The sequence below is a fragment of the Anser cygnoides genome, chromosome 2 (assembly GCF_040182565.1).
Source record: "Anser cygnoides isolate HZ-2024a breed goose chromosome 2, Taihu_goose_T2T_genome, whole genome shotgun sequence".
Classification (NCBI taxonomy): Eukaryota; Metazoa; Chordata; class Aves; order Anseriformes; family Anatidae; genus Anser; species Anser cygnoides.
In genome coordinates, this window is record NC_089874.1 from 139,934,843 (window position 1) to 139,951,689 (window position 16,847).

Consider the following 16,847-nt stretch of genomic DNA (forward strand, 5'->3'; position numbering starts at 1 on the left):
TGGTTTTAGGTGTTTAATGTTGAAGACTAATATTTAATGTGCAGATTTCAGGCTGATTTAAATTCAAAGGAAAATGAGACAATTACATTTCCTTTTGTGTATATCAGTAAAGACCTTTATATTTTGGGTTTGGATAGTCATGCTTTGTGTGTCGTAAGAGAGCTTTGCAGCTACTCCAGCTGATCCAGAGGCTTCTTTGTCAGTTCAGTTACTACAGATGAAGTGCAGAAAAACTTTCTTTTTTCACAGGATTGAAAATTTAAAAAAAATCTTAAAAATGAGGACTTTTAATGATAAAATGGATACACTATAAAGTTAATGAAGCTTACTTCTGGTATTCAACATGGAATCAATGCCTCTGGCACTGCACCTCTCTGTGGTGCTGCTGGCATCAGTCCTGAAGAGATACACCAGATAATATGAAATTTTGTTTCTTTCTTAATTATTTATGCACTGGAGAAATGAATACTTTCTTCATGGGGAGCACTGGGCCTAAATTCCTTCGACATCTTTCTAGGACAAGAGAAAGTGCTTTCCTGATCGTGAAGACAGAGATTAAGAAGGAGTTTTATTCATGAATGGTTTAAGAAATGTTTTTGTCCGGATGTTTTGTGCGAAGGCATCCAGTTCAGCACTTATGGCAAATCCTGCTTCTAGCAGAAAGGACTCACAAGGCTCCTGCTGGATGGAAGCAGCACCGGGTTTTTATTCAGTGGAGGGTATGATTATTTAAAGAGATGCTGCATTCCACAGACGTTTCTGAAGACCACAACAAAGGTTGTGTCCAGTTGTCTAAGTATCTTTTTCATTTGCTTTCAATAATTGTGTCCTCTATTTGAGTCTGCTTTCCTGCCAGTTCTGATCAAAGCATTTTCATGATAAACTGATTTCTTTTCATTTTGCTTTGTCTGCCAATCTAAATAACAAGAAAAGAATATTGCTGATAACTGTATGATTTTTTTTGTGTGTGTGTGTGTTTTTTAATATTCTTTTTCTCTCTTCCAACAGGCCATCTGTGGAAAAGAGGGAAAAAATGAAATACCTATCCTTAATATTTTTCATGAGTTTATTACCACAATATGCTGGCAAGTCTCTGAGCGGAGATGGCAGTCACCCAAAAACATTTGAAGATATTAAAAATGAGATAGCCGGCTATTCTGATATTGCTAAAGCTATTATTGATCTTGCTGTTCACGGAAAAGCTCAGAACAGATCCTACGAAAGGTTAGCGGTTTTTGCTGATACCGTAGGACCTAGACTCAGCGGTTCGAAAAATCTAGATGCAGCCATCAAGTATATGTTCAGTGCCCTGCAGAAAGACGGGCTGGAAAATGTGCACCTGGAGCCTGTGAAAGTGCCTCACTGGGAAAGAGGAGAAGAGTTTGCCATGATGCTGGAACCGAGGAATCACAGCATCGCTATTCTGGGACTCGGGAGCAGTGTTGCAACTCCTCCAGAAGGTGATATTTCTTTTTGGAATTAAATATCACTTGCTTTTTGACACCAAACTATCATACCCCAACAAAATCTTCTCTCAGTCAACAAACTGAAGTTTTCTTCTGGCTGTAGTTGCTCTGTAAGACAAGACACTGATTTTCTGGGATTTTTACGTCTGACATGGTTGTGAACGATGCAGTTTGGTGGAGTGCAGTTTGGCTGAACTGTAAAATTCCAGTCGATTCCTGAACCCTCCATTAAATCTTTAACCTTTGCTTTAATGCTGCTGAGCCTTGCTCACAAACACCCTGCTCCTCTGCTGAGGAGGGTGGGCAGTTTGTTTTGTGATCTGGGCTTCTCTGGCCCTTCTTTTTCTTGGCCAGAGAAAGTCCCTCTCTCCATGGGGTGCTGAGCTGACGAGTGATTTCTGCTCTTCTTGCCATGCTCTGCCCTGCCAAGCTCAGCACTGAGCTCTGGCAGCAAACAAGACAGCAGGAAGAGGAGGAGAATCTCATGCTGAGCTTGGGGAGTGCTAGCCCCTTGCTAAATGTGGCGATCGGTATCTGTTTGTCCTTTCCTTCGCCCCGCCTCCTCCCCCTTCTTTCCACTCGCTGTCTTATTGAGGCATCTTTGGCACCTGCTGCAGGAAGGTGTGCTGCCTTTTAGTAGATCATACATGACGTGTTACTTGAGGAACATGTAGGGCTCAGCAAAACTCAGGTATTTTGAGCCCCAAAATCTTACCTTCCTTGCTAACAAACCAGTTTGTAAGATTCTCTTTTTGTGCGTATCATTGAGGGGCCTGCTCAGGATTGCTGTGTAGAGCCTGGATGGCAACCTTCTTCTGGGACTGCTCTGCATAAATAACAATAGGCTTATTCCTAGATGGCTTCAAAAGCATTCATGTTCCTTTATGAGAAAATAAATCTAGTTTAGGACATAGAAAGTAACATCATGCTCGTATTTTGTTAGAAACTGTAATTTTTTCTGATAGTGAGCTTTCTGTCTGAAATGAAACAAATCGTGTATATAAGCTGTTCGGTTTAGAAAAAAATTATAGCCCTTCAAAATACAACAGATTCTAATATATTTAGAATAAACCTTACGGGCTCTGAGAAGCTGCTCCTTTAAGTTTTGTCAGAGATATTTCTGCATGTTGAGGTAAATGTGCCTAAATGCAAACCAACTAAAACATTTAACAGTATCTGCTTACCCCACGATATGTCTAAGGCTTAGTGGTTTGACGGGAGAATATTTACAGCAAAGGTTGAACCTACAGCTTATTTTGCACCCATTCCACTCCTATTCTAAGCTTTCTAAAACGGAAGCTAAAATTAAAATGGTGTTCTGGTGTTGTGCAAGTAGTACTGAACCTGCAAAGAGAACCTGCAATTAAATCGTGGTGAACGTCTTTGCATCCTGCAAAGTCTGTGCTGCTGCCCTTCCTCAGCTGCGTGGTCGTTTGCACTTGCCTCGTCTTACTCCTAGGTTTGCTGTTTAGAGAGATGCCAAATTTACATGCTGAAAAATGCTCACAGTGGCTAACTATGTCCTTCGTTTTTGTCTGTGATCTTACTATGTTGATGGCTGAGATCGACCATGGCTCTGAAGAGGTGTATGCAGATAGGAGAGAACTGCCCGGTGGTAAGCTCCCTGATGAAGAGCAGGCAGCTTCTCATACCCGGTAGAATCACCTTGCCTGAATTACTTTTCTTTTACTTAACATCTACATTTCTGTTTGTGGCTGTTGAGATTTCTTCTGGTCTCATCTTGCTCTGTCCGAGCTGTGACAGGTTTTGGTGCAGGAGGAGGGCACGCAAGGTTGCCAGTCCCTGGTGAGCTCTTGGCTCTCACTCCGCCGGACGGAAAGGCCCAGGCAGAGACCTGGGATATGTGCTGCTCAGAAGGCCTCTACGGCTCACACTCATCCCAAGCAAGGAGTAAAATCAGTGTGCTTTGACTTTTTAAAATGGCCACTTCATCGTTTCTGAGGAATTTCTTCCCAGGTTCGTTCCTTCTGCTCTAGCCAGTGATTCTCACTCTGCCCTATTCTTGATAAAAAGGGATAGGCGGCTGCTGTAAATTGCATTTGAAATATTTGAACCATTTCCCTCAGTCAGGGAATATCATCAGTTCTGATTTCTCTTGCTTTAGCCAAGAAGCTGTGGGAATGTGAGTCATCCTGTAATCAAAATAATGCAACTTGATACAAGATGTTTAACGCTGATTGTCCTGGCTTTGCACTGCTGTTGCTGCACAGAATCCGATCGTGGAGATCCACTGGTGCTGCGCCGAGCTGTGCCAGAGGGATGCTGTAAAGGTCGAGGGTTAGCTGCTAGATCTGGCCATTAGAGCCTGGGCTCTAACCCAGGAGTGCAGACACCCATCAGAGCTGCACCCAGAGCGGACTCTACAGGTAATCCCAGAGGTGTTTGTTACTAGCTCGGTGGTTGTCATGCTTTTTTAATCACAGTACTCCAATTGGGATATATTTCAGACCCCTCAGTTTACAAAGCACTGTCTGTGGAGCCTTGACAGATCCCTTCCGTGACACTACTGATCCCTGCTGGCACCCAGAGGACAGCTCTGGCCGGACTTTCCGTCCTTCAGGATCTGGGGACAGGGTTAAAGCAAGGCGAGGGACCCAGTGGCAGGCACAGGAGACCATTTCTTGCTTTCTCAACCTCTCAGCCATGTTCTGAATTCCTCCCTGCCCACTATGTGCCACCAGTCTTGAGAGCCGATGAGCTAAGATAATAGGAAACATTGGCAGATGTTTTAAGACCTGCTTCTCCCCTGGTTGTGACGAGAGCTTCACTCTGGACTCGGTGGCCCCACTGTGCCCGCAGAGCTGCGAGTGGAGCTCTGCTCCTACAGCTAGCAGTCTGAAGGGCTCTTTATTAAAATGGCAGTAGCGTAACAGTGGTTAGAAACCTGGCTTTGGATGCTGGAAATTCAGGGTATATTTTATTTTCTCTTCTAAGGAAATTCAAGCCCATCTTTCCTAAGAGTGACCCAATGGCCAGAGCACACGCTAAGTCTGCTCACTTTCCATTTCGGCATCCGCTGTGAGCATCTGGAAAAAAATCCATGATACTTTGGGGCAGAAACAGGAAGCTCTTAATAGTAGCAGTATTTTAGATTTGGATCCTAAGGCAGTGTTGACTCTGGGATACACGGAGTGTCTCGCTTCCTGCAGGTTTTTTATCTAACCCATCCCTGTGAGGTTGAAAACCTTATGGGACATGGACAGAGCTTTGCCACTTTCTTGGATTTGCCTGGATTTGCCACACTTTGGCCCAGGTAGGAGTTTGGCACGCATCTGGTTGGCTGGCTGAAGGTTGGAACGGTTCTGATGATGTGCAGGAAGCTTTTTGGTACCTTTTGATCTTGTGGAGAAAATCCACATTTCCATATTTTATTCTTCAGGACTGGGCGACATGCCAGGATGACGAGTTTCCAGATTCGATCTGATTTACAGAACAAAAAGGGCAGGACAGAAAAGATTAGAATTTTTATTTAAGAGGAAAAACCATATTCCCTTTTAAATTTTTTAAATTTCAAATCCCAGTGTTTAAAGGTGTTGGGTCAGAGAGAAAGCTTTCTCTTCGTTTGATCTCATTACAAGGAGGGAGTAACTTTCATGCCTGTCTTAGTGCCAGGGAGAAGAGAAACATGAAATGCAGAGTGACCTGGATTTGCAGAAGTCATCAGAGATTGAAAATGGTCACCGTCTCAAAGAAATGGATTCCTAGGTAACACACGGGATTAAATGTTAGAAAGCGCTCAGTTTAGGGAGCTGAGAAGCTAGAGGTTTACCATATTTAGTCAAAGTCCTTGTGTCATTTCCAGTGTTTCAACACTGGCAAAACATACAGATATATATAGAGTGGCTGTGTTGATTTCTGGTAGTTCTGATTATATCCCCGAAATTCTGAGGAAAACAGATATAATTGTTGCTTTGAGTATCCCATAATTGAAGAAAACTAGTAGTTCAGCAGATGTTTGACCATAAAGTATCAAAGAATTCATATTTTTTGCATGTGTTTTAAAATGCACATTATTTTTCCTGATGGATGTCTGCCTCTGACATTTCATTTTAAAGAAATACTGACAAGGAGAATAAACCCCAGAATGCAGCCTGCCCTAAACGCCTCCCCTAGAAAGGAACGTCCTCTGGTTTCTATGTACTGTTTGTTGCAGCGAAACTGAAGTAACCCGAATATAAAAATGATGTATTGGCAGACTTTCTCCTAGTTTGTTTGTTAGAGTCATGGGATTTTTTTGTTTAACTATCAACAACATTTGGTCCAGTCTTGCTCTTACAGAAGGTGGTGGGAGTTTTGCCACTTACATAATAAGAATATAATTCCATCCTGTTACTTATGAAATAGGGATGGTAATGTGTCACGAAGCTGTTGAAGGAGTGTGGTGTCGCCGTAGGCTTCACAGTCTTTCTAAGCCAGGGATGCTGCTGAAAGAAGTGGTCTGGCCCCAGTCCTGTCTGATGTATTTTTCCCTAGTGCTGACCCTCCTTTTTTGTTTCTCAGGGGTGATGTGGATTAGGGAATCCAGCTGGATTAACAAAAGGCCAACAAAAAAGTTGATTTTAATGTGTAACAGAGGAATTAACCTTGAGATGCCAACATCTTAGGTGACCACTGACCTACTGGGAGAGGACATTTTTCTGGAGGAAGAGTAGAATCATAGACTCATTTAGATTGGAAAAGACCTCTAAGATCATCAAGTCCAAGCATTGACCTAGCACAGTACCCACTTTGATGAGGGCTTCAGTGCTGACAAGCACAGGGTGGAGAGAACAGTGCAAGGCAAAGCTCTCCTTCCATGTTCAGTGGATCCCCGTTTTTCTGTGCGTAGGATTGACATTTCATTTTGAGACCGTGAACCTAAATACTGGATGCCTGGATTGTTGTTTTTTATTATTATTATTATTATTATTATTACTTAGAGCAATGCTATTTGCAGAATGATAATTACACTGCTGTTTTTCTTGGAATGTAAAAGATCATGTCCATTAACGACCTTAGACGCTGTGGTTTTCAGTGGCCTGGCATCTGGGCCGAAAGCTATTCCAGTGGCATTTTAAAGATTTAGAGAGTGGGAGTAGCTCTGTGGTTTTGAGGTGAACGTGCTGTCTGGGAAGGACGTGGCTTCCAGTCGCTGCTTTAATGAATATTCAAATGAACTGTATAGACCAGCAGCAGCAGAAAATTGGATTTTCAGGTCTTGACCCTTTTCAGGGTTGCAGAATTTAGGGCGATTATCTCAAAGCCAGGAAGCCCAGGCTGAAGCTTCTGCCTCGCACTAATGGTGTCTGGTTTTCCGAGTGCACGTGGAAACACACGCACAGCAGGGTGCTGCCACCTTCCCTCCCATGTGTTTCCTGTGCATTCGGAAAATCATACACCAGTAGTGTGAGGCATCCAGGAACAGGATCCAGACTCCCCACAGGTTGTGTGGCAAGCCCGTGTACCGTTCAGAGCTGCTCCTGGGAGCAGCAGATGCTGCAGTGCTACCGTACAGCCCTCCCTGCATCTACTGCCCTGCTCGGCTGGCTTCCACGGCGTCGTGCTGGGGGTCGGATCCAGCCCCCTGGCTGCTGGGATTTACTGCCGCACAGTAAGCTACACGTTATTGGAACCAAACTTCTGTAATGAGATCCAGTACTTGCTGGAAATTGTAACTCATATTTGTTGAAAATGTAACTATTATGTAGTGTTTATTTTTCTCCGTGTTCTTCTTCAAGAACTGAGTAGTATATTTAGTCTCTGTGCCGTGCATCAGAGCTGCATAGCCTCATATCCTTTTGGATAACTCTCCTATGTAATTTTAGTTTCATGAAGTAATTCTCTTTGCTGTTCCATGGAGTAGGTGAGGTCACATTTTCCAAAAGTATATTCAGATTTTACAAAATCTTTCTTCCTGATAAAAGCCCTCCTCTTCGTTTCACAGTTTCCCTTAAAATATTTGTTCTTCATTTTATAATTGTTTTCAACGCATTGATACGTGTTGATAGAGCAAAGATGTTGCTAGATGCTAAGAGCATCTTAAATTTTCAGTAGATGCTAACAGTTTTTGAGGGAGGAGAAAATGTGGTGATGTGAATCTTTCATTTGCTTCACCTTGACACCAAGCCTTAGGCTGATGAGATCACTGTGAACACAGAATTTGGGTTAGTTTTTCTGAAAATCTTGTTGAGTTGTGTGGGACTTTTGGAGAAAGCTGAACTAATTCCCAGAGAAAGCTGCAAAGCAACATGCCCTTAAAAATACATAAAATTGTGACAGGTACTGGCTCTTGTTCATAGCTTACAATTACAGAATTGCACATGCAGGTTCATTCTTCGTTGGAAGCCATTCCATTGGAAAGCTTTTGGCTTAGGCCCCCTTGCTAAGTGATAACCTGCATAAACCTTTGCTCTTCTCAGGAGTCCCCAAGAAAACCTTCTCCTAGACATTTAATATGATGAGCATAACTACCATGGACATTGAGTGCTGCTGCAGAGTAGTTTTACTTTTGTTTTCTTTAGAAAATAGACCGAAGTCTAGGTCTTCATGTCATCCAGACCACACTTCCTCAGTTTAGCTGCAAGGATGCTGTAGGAAACGGTGTCAAAGGCTTCACCGACATCAAGATACACCGCGTCCACTGCCTTGCCGTCATCTATCCACCCAGTTGTATCCTCATAAAAGGGTATCATGTTGGTTAAGCACGACTTCCCCTTGGTGAAGCCATGTTGACTGCCCCTAATGACCCTTTTATCCTTGATATGTCTAGAGACAATGCCAAGGATAAGTTGTTCCATCACCTCGCCAGGGATGGAGGTGAGGCTGACCGGTCTATAGTTACCCGGTGTCTCTTTCTTGCCCTTTCTGAAGACCGGAGTGACATTTGCTTTCCTCCAGTCCTCAGGCACCTCTCCTGATGCCCACGACTTACCAAAGATGGTGGAGAGTGGCCTAGCAATGACTTCCGCCAGCTCCCTCAGCACCCGCGGATGCATCCCATCAGGACCCATGGACTTGTGGATGTCCAGCTTGGTTAACTGGTCCTTAACACAGCCCTCATCAACTAAGGCAACTTCATCTGGGGCCTCAGGGGTATGGGGCTCCTCAGGAGAGCCTCTGGCATTACAGACAGAGGCAAAGAAGGCATTCAGTAACTCTGCCTTCTCTTCATCTTCTGTCACCAGGGCACCCACCTCATTCATTAGTGGGCCTACATTGCCTCTAGTGTTAGTTTTATCCACAGTGTATTTGATTTTTCTGTTGTCCCTGACCCCTCTTGTAAAGTTTAATTCTAAGGAGGCCTTAGCTTTCCTAGTTGCCTCCCTACATCCTCTGACAACAGCCATATATTCCTCCCAAGTGACCAGCCCCTCCTTCCATGATCTGTAGACTCTCCTCTTCCACTTGAGCTTGCCCGGCAATTCTCTGTTTAACCATGCAGGTCTCCTGGCGCTCTTTCCTGACTTCCTGCCCCTTGGGATGCTCTGTTTTTGAGCTTGGAAGAAGCAGTCCTTGAACACCAACCAGCTGTCTTGGGCCCCTTTTACTTCAAGTACCTTGTCCAATGGGATTTCCCCTAGCAAATGCTTGAAAAGGCCAAAGTCGGCCCTACTGAAGTCCAGGGCTGCAATTCTGCTCAGTTGCCTGCTTGTTCCCACCATTAACGCTTTTTCTGTACCTTAATTCTCAGAAACAGCATGGTGTGGTTCACTGTTTAATGCAAGAAACGGGAGGAGAGCCACAGTGCTGCCTGGATTCTTCGTCTCCCTGGCCCAACCCAACAACGTGCATACTGTTTGACGTGGCGAGAACAACTAAATGGTCTTCAGCTTCATACAGTCAGCCAAGCCGTGTTCATAATTCTGTCCTCTAGCCTTCGGGCCCTTTGCTTAGCTAATTCACCAAATGTTATTAATCTCCTGGACAGTGCAGGTTATAATTTCTGTATCTTGCCTAAGTAAACAGGCAGTTCAGCTCCCTCCTTACATGGATTTTCTGAACCACTTCTGTTCAATAGCATGCAGCCAAGCTCTGGGTCAGGTACTGATAAGAGTAAGAAAGAAATAGAACAGCGTTGGACATGGGAAGCAGAGCCATGAGGCACTGAATTGGTGGGTGATGCCAGGAGAAAAGTTTGGTTAGTTTGGTTAAAGGCTCAGTAAGGTGAGGCATTTCTCTTTTTTAAAAGCAATAACTCACTCTCCTTTGAGAGAAACCGCTGGGCTTTTTCTTTCGTTTCTGCCTTTGCACTGGAGGTCTTAGGGTGGTTTGTGTGTGTTCACGTATTTATTTAAAACAAACATTGTTCTTGTCACTTTAATAGATGAGACTGAAATGGTATAAAATGGGACCAAAATGCAAATGAGACATTGAATTAGTCAGGAGTTACACAAGAGTGAACTTCTGTTTTGTTATGGAAAGCACCGTAATTGATGCTTTATGTATAGCATGCTGCCATTTAAGTTAAACTTGCAGAGAGAACCTTTGTTCTGCTTTGTCAAAGGATAGCTTTATTTAGCTGCTTTGAGAACACTGAGAAGTAGAGAGATCCTGGGCTGGAGTTTGCAGCTCTGCACTCTTTTCCATAACTTTAGCTCCCATAAGGCTCCCTGCATGAATTCCTAATGCCTGCCTTCTAGGGAGGGCCGTAAATGAACCGGTCCGTGACATTTCGTAGGGATTATAGATAGTTGGTAGCTGTCTGTGGCATTCTTTAAAAACCATCCAGAGTGGGTGTTTGTTCATTAATGCAGCAAAGCACTGCCAAGAACAGTTACACTCCTTGCTTCCCTTGACGAGCAGTCAGTAACACAACGTCTGCCCCTCCAGCGCGTGCTGCACAACCCAACGGGAGCGTTGGGCTGAGCGACTCTCATCTGCTACGAGAGCTGCTGTGAAATACGGATTGCAGCATCAGCCTACTGAGACCTTAACTTGTCTTGTGGAAAATGAAATTTTGCAGCTACCTGGCTTTATTTCCAGTGGCACGGTTCCACGCGCAGAATGATCCTGTCACTGGGATGCTCCTTAGGTAGGTGGTTGAACCTCTAGTTCATTAGTCAGCTGGGGACTGAGGTTTGAACTGAGGTTTGAAGGTGAGTCTTGGTTTGGCTTTCTGCGCCTCTTTTTGTAAAGCTAAGAATCTGAATAGTTATTCACTTACAATTTTTACACCTCTCACACTAGCTTAGTTCTGTAGCTAAAATCCACTGGCCTTTCTTGTAGCAGTAGATATCTCATGCCCTCTTAGTGGTGCACTCTTAAGAAACCAGACTTTTTGTGTGAAACAGTTTCTTTAAGGTTTTGATCTTAAAGAAGCCATGAGCCGGATACACAAATGCCGGGAGAGGTGATCTTCCCATTTTTTTCTGACAGTTCTTTTCATGTATCACAGTGCTAAATGCAAGGCTAAAAAACTCTGCAAATCTTATACCAAAAAAAAAAAAAAGGGAATTTAAAGGAGGTACATTTTCCTTTTAAAACCTGATAGTTTGACTTCTTCGACAAATCTTTACTAGACCTTTGTTACTAGTTTAAGTTTTCGCTGACGTATTTTGTGACTTCTAGGTGAGATGTACAGCACTAAAATTTCAGGCATCCATTACTAGTTCTATATTTAGAAGAGAAGTCCTAGCCTACATTGTTCAGGAGTTCCGACTTATCTCTGTAATCAATCAATAAAATCGGATTTTAAGCATAATGATAATTTTAATGAACTACTTCTTAAATGGCGTGAAGTATAGCTCTTTAATTCATGTCCTGAAAAGTTAGAAGCATTCTCTGGCCTTGGGAAAAGCTAGTTATGTGTAAATTCCTTTTTTTTTTTTTTTTTTTTTCAAGCAGGATAATGTAGCAATTTAAAACTATTCCAGCTATTACAAACAACCAGCTGGGTGGGATCTAACCATGTGTGAAGAGTTTTCCATATGTACCTGCCGTGTTCCTGTATCGTAGCTGGGAAAGATAGGTTCCTGGGAAAATTCCCCAAAGGAGTTGCAGTAGAATTGTGATATTCTTCTGAATGAAATACAAAGATTTTTTGATACATATAAGCATACTGCAACATTTTTTTGAAACTGTAGAGCCTTAATTTCATTTCATTTACGGACTTAATCATTTTCTAAGTGTTTCAGCCTAAAAATATGTGCTTTCATTTGTCTGATGTTAAGCTAAGTTGTTTAGCAACATATCAAAACAATTCCGTGAAAAGATTGCTATCGTTTTTATTAATCCCATAGGCAGCTTTTGCAAATGTTTTTGTACTGTAAATGATTGCTGTGAGGCATTAAAGCACATTTAGAGAACAGAATTCCCCCCGTGTATCCCTCTTGCCCTTCAAGATATGTTTTAACACCAGCCTGATAGATAGCACTTGGAGAACCGCGTGTGCTTGGTTCAGGGTGCTGTTACAGCTATTCGGTACCAATCCCCAATGAAGCTTTTTACGTTGTCTTCCTTTTCCACTAAGAATTTGGTTCAGATTTCTTCTATTCTATACAACCCATGTTTTTTAGGAGAGTTATAGGAAAAGCAGTGTAAAACCACTGGAATACTTTCTTTCAGGAATTACAGCGGAAGTCATAGTGGTAGCCTCTTTTGATGAACTGCACAGAAGAGCTCAAGAGGCCAAGGGGAAGATTGTTGTCTACAACCAGCCTTTCGTCAGTTATGGTGAAACTGTGCGGTACAGATCGCAGGGAGCTGTGGAAGCTGCAAAAGTCGGAGCAGTGGCATCCCTCATTAGATCCATTGCTTCTTTTTCTATCGATAGGTAAGCATTTTCCTCTTTTCTCCCCGTGTCTCACGTTTCAGCCTTTAGTTCACATGTCATTTGTGGGCAGGCATTTTTGTTCTTTACAACCTAAATGTTGCCAGTTATGAGTGGGTGTTTGGTTTTGAAACCATTGGCTGCACAATAGTTCTTTTCCCCTGTGCTTTGTCATTCTTTCAAAATGTTTTCATTTTTTGTTACTGATCCAAATTGTGTGATTTTTTTTTAAAGAACTTCCTGCATTCTCGAGGCTACCATAAATATTCTGAGATAACCACAATCAAATGGCTGTGGTGATAACATGTATCAGACTGTGAGTGATATCTATATATTTGGCTGGAATGGAGGTGCGCAGTTTTTACTGTATTGGTATTTTCCCAGCACTAGGCTGACTTGTAGTAGATGAAGCAGTAGTCTGACATTACTGAAATAAACATGTTTTAGTTCTCTGATTGGTAACAGAGTTCTTTATTTTATCAGGTGATTATTTTCTGACTCTGAAAGCTTATACTTAAAGTGCTCACCTGGGCTGAAAATTACGAGCTGAGGCGTAGAGAGAAAATGGAGAAGAGTCCAGGCATCAGCTACACACAATTTTTTAACACAGCATTTTTAAACTGCGATGCATTTCTTTGTGAGCTTAATGCCTGTGGTGAGCTTTGCCTACGCTAGCCTGCTGGCTGAGAGGAGAAATCCCAGAGGCTCAGACCGCAGAGCTGGACTGAGGGCCATGGACGAGCCAGAGCCTTCTCCCTGCCCTCCCTCCTGAACGTGAGCCGCAGGCTGAGCTCCAGCCGGCACGACTGCAGGCAGGAGTAGCAGGGGCTTTCGCTGGTGTCAGGCACAAAGCTTGGCTGCCTACACTGAAGGGCTGTGGCAATAAAACCCCTTAGGTAAGACAGCATAGAAGAGATGCGTGAAGTTTAGGAAAGGAAGAGGCGCTGTATTTTGTGATGTTGATCTGTTTGGCATACGTGTGATCAGAGCAGTGCGGGTCATCCGTCCCCACACCCCCAGCTGCCCGTTAGGTCTTTACCCAAAGAGGAGTCGTTGGCTGCAGTGACCCTGACCCTGAATGTCATAAACTGGAATTGTGTCCTGTTTGGATAATGGCATGAGTCTTTTTGGTCTGTGCTCCTCAGTTTTCTTTCTACAGGAGTCTTGGGAAGGGGCGGTCTGGCTTTGGGTCTTGGTTCAGGCTGGGACTGGGCCGTGGCTGGGATGGGCACTTGGAAGCACGCTTGATTCCACCATTTGAGACAATGTAAGTGGTCACATTTCGGCAGTATCAAGTGTGCAAGGCTCACCATTTGTGATGCTTCAGAAAGCCTGAGAAATGCAGTAATGCCAACTGACTGAATTGGTCATGTGCAGAGGACAGCTCTGCTGTCAGAGTAGTTTGATAGCATTTTTATATGCTTCATGTTCCCCTGAAGGAACATATTAAAAATATATGCTCCATATTCCCCTAAAGAAGCTGACTTTCTCAGAAATAAAGTATTTTGAATTCACGTATTATCCAAACTATATTAGTGTATTTCTTGGTGCTCCACAAATGTAGGGGTTTACAATATATTTTCTAATACTAATACTTTTCTAATAAATTTAATAATATTGAACAGAGACTAGAATATATTTCAAAACAGTTTTATGAAGGAAAACTTATCTTTTGAAAATAGTCTTATTTGGTATCATCAAAGCATATTGCAACCTATAATGTGTTGATTGTCTGAAAACCAGAAGGTGATCTGAACGCTGTTCTTTCCAGTCCTTACTGCTGTTGCCCTGCAGAGGTGTCCATTTGGAAGTTACCCTTCATATCTTCTGTTTGCCAGACTATTTCTGGAAGTGTATTTTAACAAGTAATGGAAAATTCAGAGCTGAGGAGCAGAGGTGGAGGCTGAAGGTAGTCAAGCCTGTGTGTAAGGTCTGGGTACTGGCGTTACAGTTATATCAGAATTGAATGAAAAGAGAGGAGAAACAGATGCCAAATGCATGTTTGTTTAGAAGTATTCAATCCTTAATCTAGGCTGGGGGCTGAGGTGTCATTCGCAAAAGCAAGTTTGAATTTAGATGCTGCCAGGAAGCATTTTTTTATGAAACGTTCTTTCTGTCTTCTCTCCATTTACCTTCACTTAGGGTTTTCTGGGTGGGGGGAGGAACTGGTTAATCTCCTTTTGCCTGTAATAAGGGAAGTATTCAGTCAGGTCTGGTGTGCCACTTCTGCCCCTCTGTGATGCACAGGTCTGTTCGTTGTGCTTCTACCAGAAAAGAGGCATTGCTGTAGGCAAGATGGGTTCTCTTGCCTCCTGTGCCTCCTCCTGTGTTTTCTCCTGTTCACTGTCTGTGTGTCTCCTTGTCTGTCCTGCTGACGTGCTGTGCTGGCGGACTCTGCTGGACGTGGTGCCTCTCCTCAATCAGTGTCAGAGGCTCTGCTTGTTCAAGTTGCTGTTGCCTTTTGGATTGATTGATGGCAAATGCTGCATTGCTGGAGGGAACAGCGTGCTAGAAGGGTGAGAGATGAAAGGTAAAGAGCTGATAAAAGGCTTCTTAGTGTTGTGAAAGAAACTCTTGCATTCTTGCAGTTTGCCTACTGCTATTTTGTTGACCAGAGCTTTTACTTTGGGGAACCTGCGTGTGTACATTCACACCTATTTATGAGTAGCTGATACATGGCAGTTTTCCAAAGCATCCTGGAAACATGTTGAAAGAAAGTGTCCTCCTCCTCCTCATACTACACTGTTCCTCTTTCCTCAGGTCAGCGAAAGGCAAAACTTCACAATCTTTAAAAATTATATATATATATATATTTTTTTTAAGATTGCAACCTGTTTTGGACAGATCTTGTCACTTATTCTATTTGCAAGAAATGAAATGGGCTGGAACAATGGAAACTACTTCATGGTGTGACTTCTAGGTGATCTTGCAATGCAAAAAAAATATTGGCAGGTTAAAAACAGGTACATTCTAGTAGATTAACATCTTGGGCTTATTAGGGCAGGTTATTAAAATTTACTGACAAGACAGAATTGGTAAAATTCCAGTGTGAATTAAATCAGTGTTCTCTTGCTGGCAGCTTGCTGGCTGTTCCTTGTTCCAGAGATGGCAAGCAGCTGCCATGTTGTCAAGGGCAAAAACTGTGCATCCTGAAAGAAACCTTTGAGCAGAGGTTATGCGGGCAGCTTATTTTTCTTCAAGGTATGGCAGCATAGGTATGGAAGCTATGAAACTGGTAGGGGTCTCAGGCACACCAACGCTGAATGAGGGCAAGAAGGAATGAACTCCAGTATACTCAGGAAAACTCACTGCTGTGTTTCTATTAGGGCTCATGCCAACTCATTGGTGATAGTGAATGAAGTGATGGATTTGTTGCTGAGTTTCCAGGAGTAGATTCATTTATTTAGGAATGAAATGGTAATTGAATAAGAAATAAAATTGCCAAGAGCATCTCTTTTGGCCTGTGCAGAGAGGACAGTAGTTGCATGGTTTGTTTTATCACGTTGTCCAGCTGTTGTGCCTCCTTAGGAGAGATCCTGGAATTGTCCCCATGTTGTTTTAGAGTCAAATAGTTCTCTTGCTACTTTATAGATATCAAGTTATGAGTGAGTTTTTCTACTTAAGAGAAAGCCATAGTAATAGGCAGGTAATTTGCCTTGCCCTCCCTGCAGATGGTGTGTTTATGACAACCTTCTTCCCAGTAAGAAATTCCAAGGTGGGGGCAATTTGGTGGTGAGAACACTTAAATCTGGATATTAGGAGTAAAGAATGACAGAACTACTTTTAATGAACCTTCAATAACATGTTATTGTAATTAGTCAACGTTATCCGTGGTGTTTGGCTTTTTGGAGAAACCAGGATGTTGACTTTTTTGGCTTTATAACTTCGCTGTACTGTGATTAATGGTCTTGTACAAGCTAATGCATGTAATACACACATTTGCTGATGCGTACAATGACTGGATGAATTTCTCAGTTTGTAGCAGACATTCTTATGGCAAAAATACTCAATTTACAAAGTGTGGTTAAAAATGTGGTTCTAATAAACTAGCCCTAAGTCTGCTTTTTTGCTTCCTAGCTCTAAGCTTTTAGAACTTATAGGTAAGAGGTAGCCTTCTGCTGTTGAAATGGCCCAGTAATATTTGTCCTGTGGTGAATGTACTCATCACTCTGAGACTGTAACAAAATCTTTCTGTTCCTCAAGAGCCGCAGATTAGATAAAGTCATAACACGGCGTCTTGTAATAATAACCCTTCTAGAGGCACTAGAAAGAAGCAAAATGGAGTGTTTTTCAAGAACTCAGAAAGTTTCCTAAACTTCTAAGACATAAATGCCAAGGGCTCAATTACTATATATATTTCTTCTAATGCTGCAGAACAGTCTCTCTAATATATATGAAATCCACTGAGTAAAAGGCCAAAATAGGCCAAGTAGTCCTTTGACCTAGTGTGGAGGCTGTTAACAAGGACCCAGAAGTCAGTCAAGTTCTTCTCAAAGGTTTTCTTGGGGGGCTGAATTCAGCATCTTACATCTGCAAAAAAAAAAGTAATTTCCTTCACTTTCTCTTCCCTTCTTCAGGCTACATGTGGCCAGGACACAGTATCTGCTCTAGTG

General features: G+C 42.7%; 1 protein-coding gene across 8 annotated transcripts in view; it reads left to right on the forward strand.

The window, feature by feature from the left end:
• Positions 1–16,847, forward strand: part of CPQ (carboxypeptidase Q) — a 185,281-nt gene that overhangs the window by 19,962 nt on the left and 148,472 nt on the right. For all 8 annotated transcript variants that reach the window (XR_010828728.1, XM_066990613.1, XM_066990614.1 and 5 more), the window contains 2 exons: positions 1,009–1,460; positions 12,030–12,237. Coding sequence is in view for 6 of the 8 variants with exons in the window: in XM_066990614.1 (XP_066846715.1) it covers positions 1,009–1,460; positions 12,030–12,237 (660 nt within the window). In the remaining 2 variants the exon portion in view is untranslated. Of the gene's footprint in view, positions 1–1,008; positions 1,461–12,029; positions 12,238–16,847 lie in introns of those variants that run through there.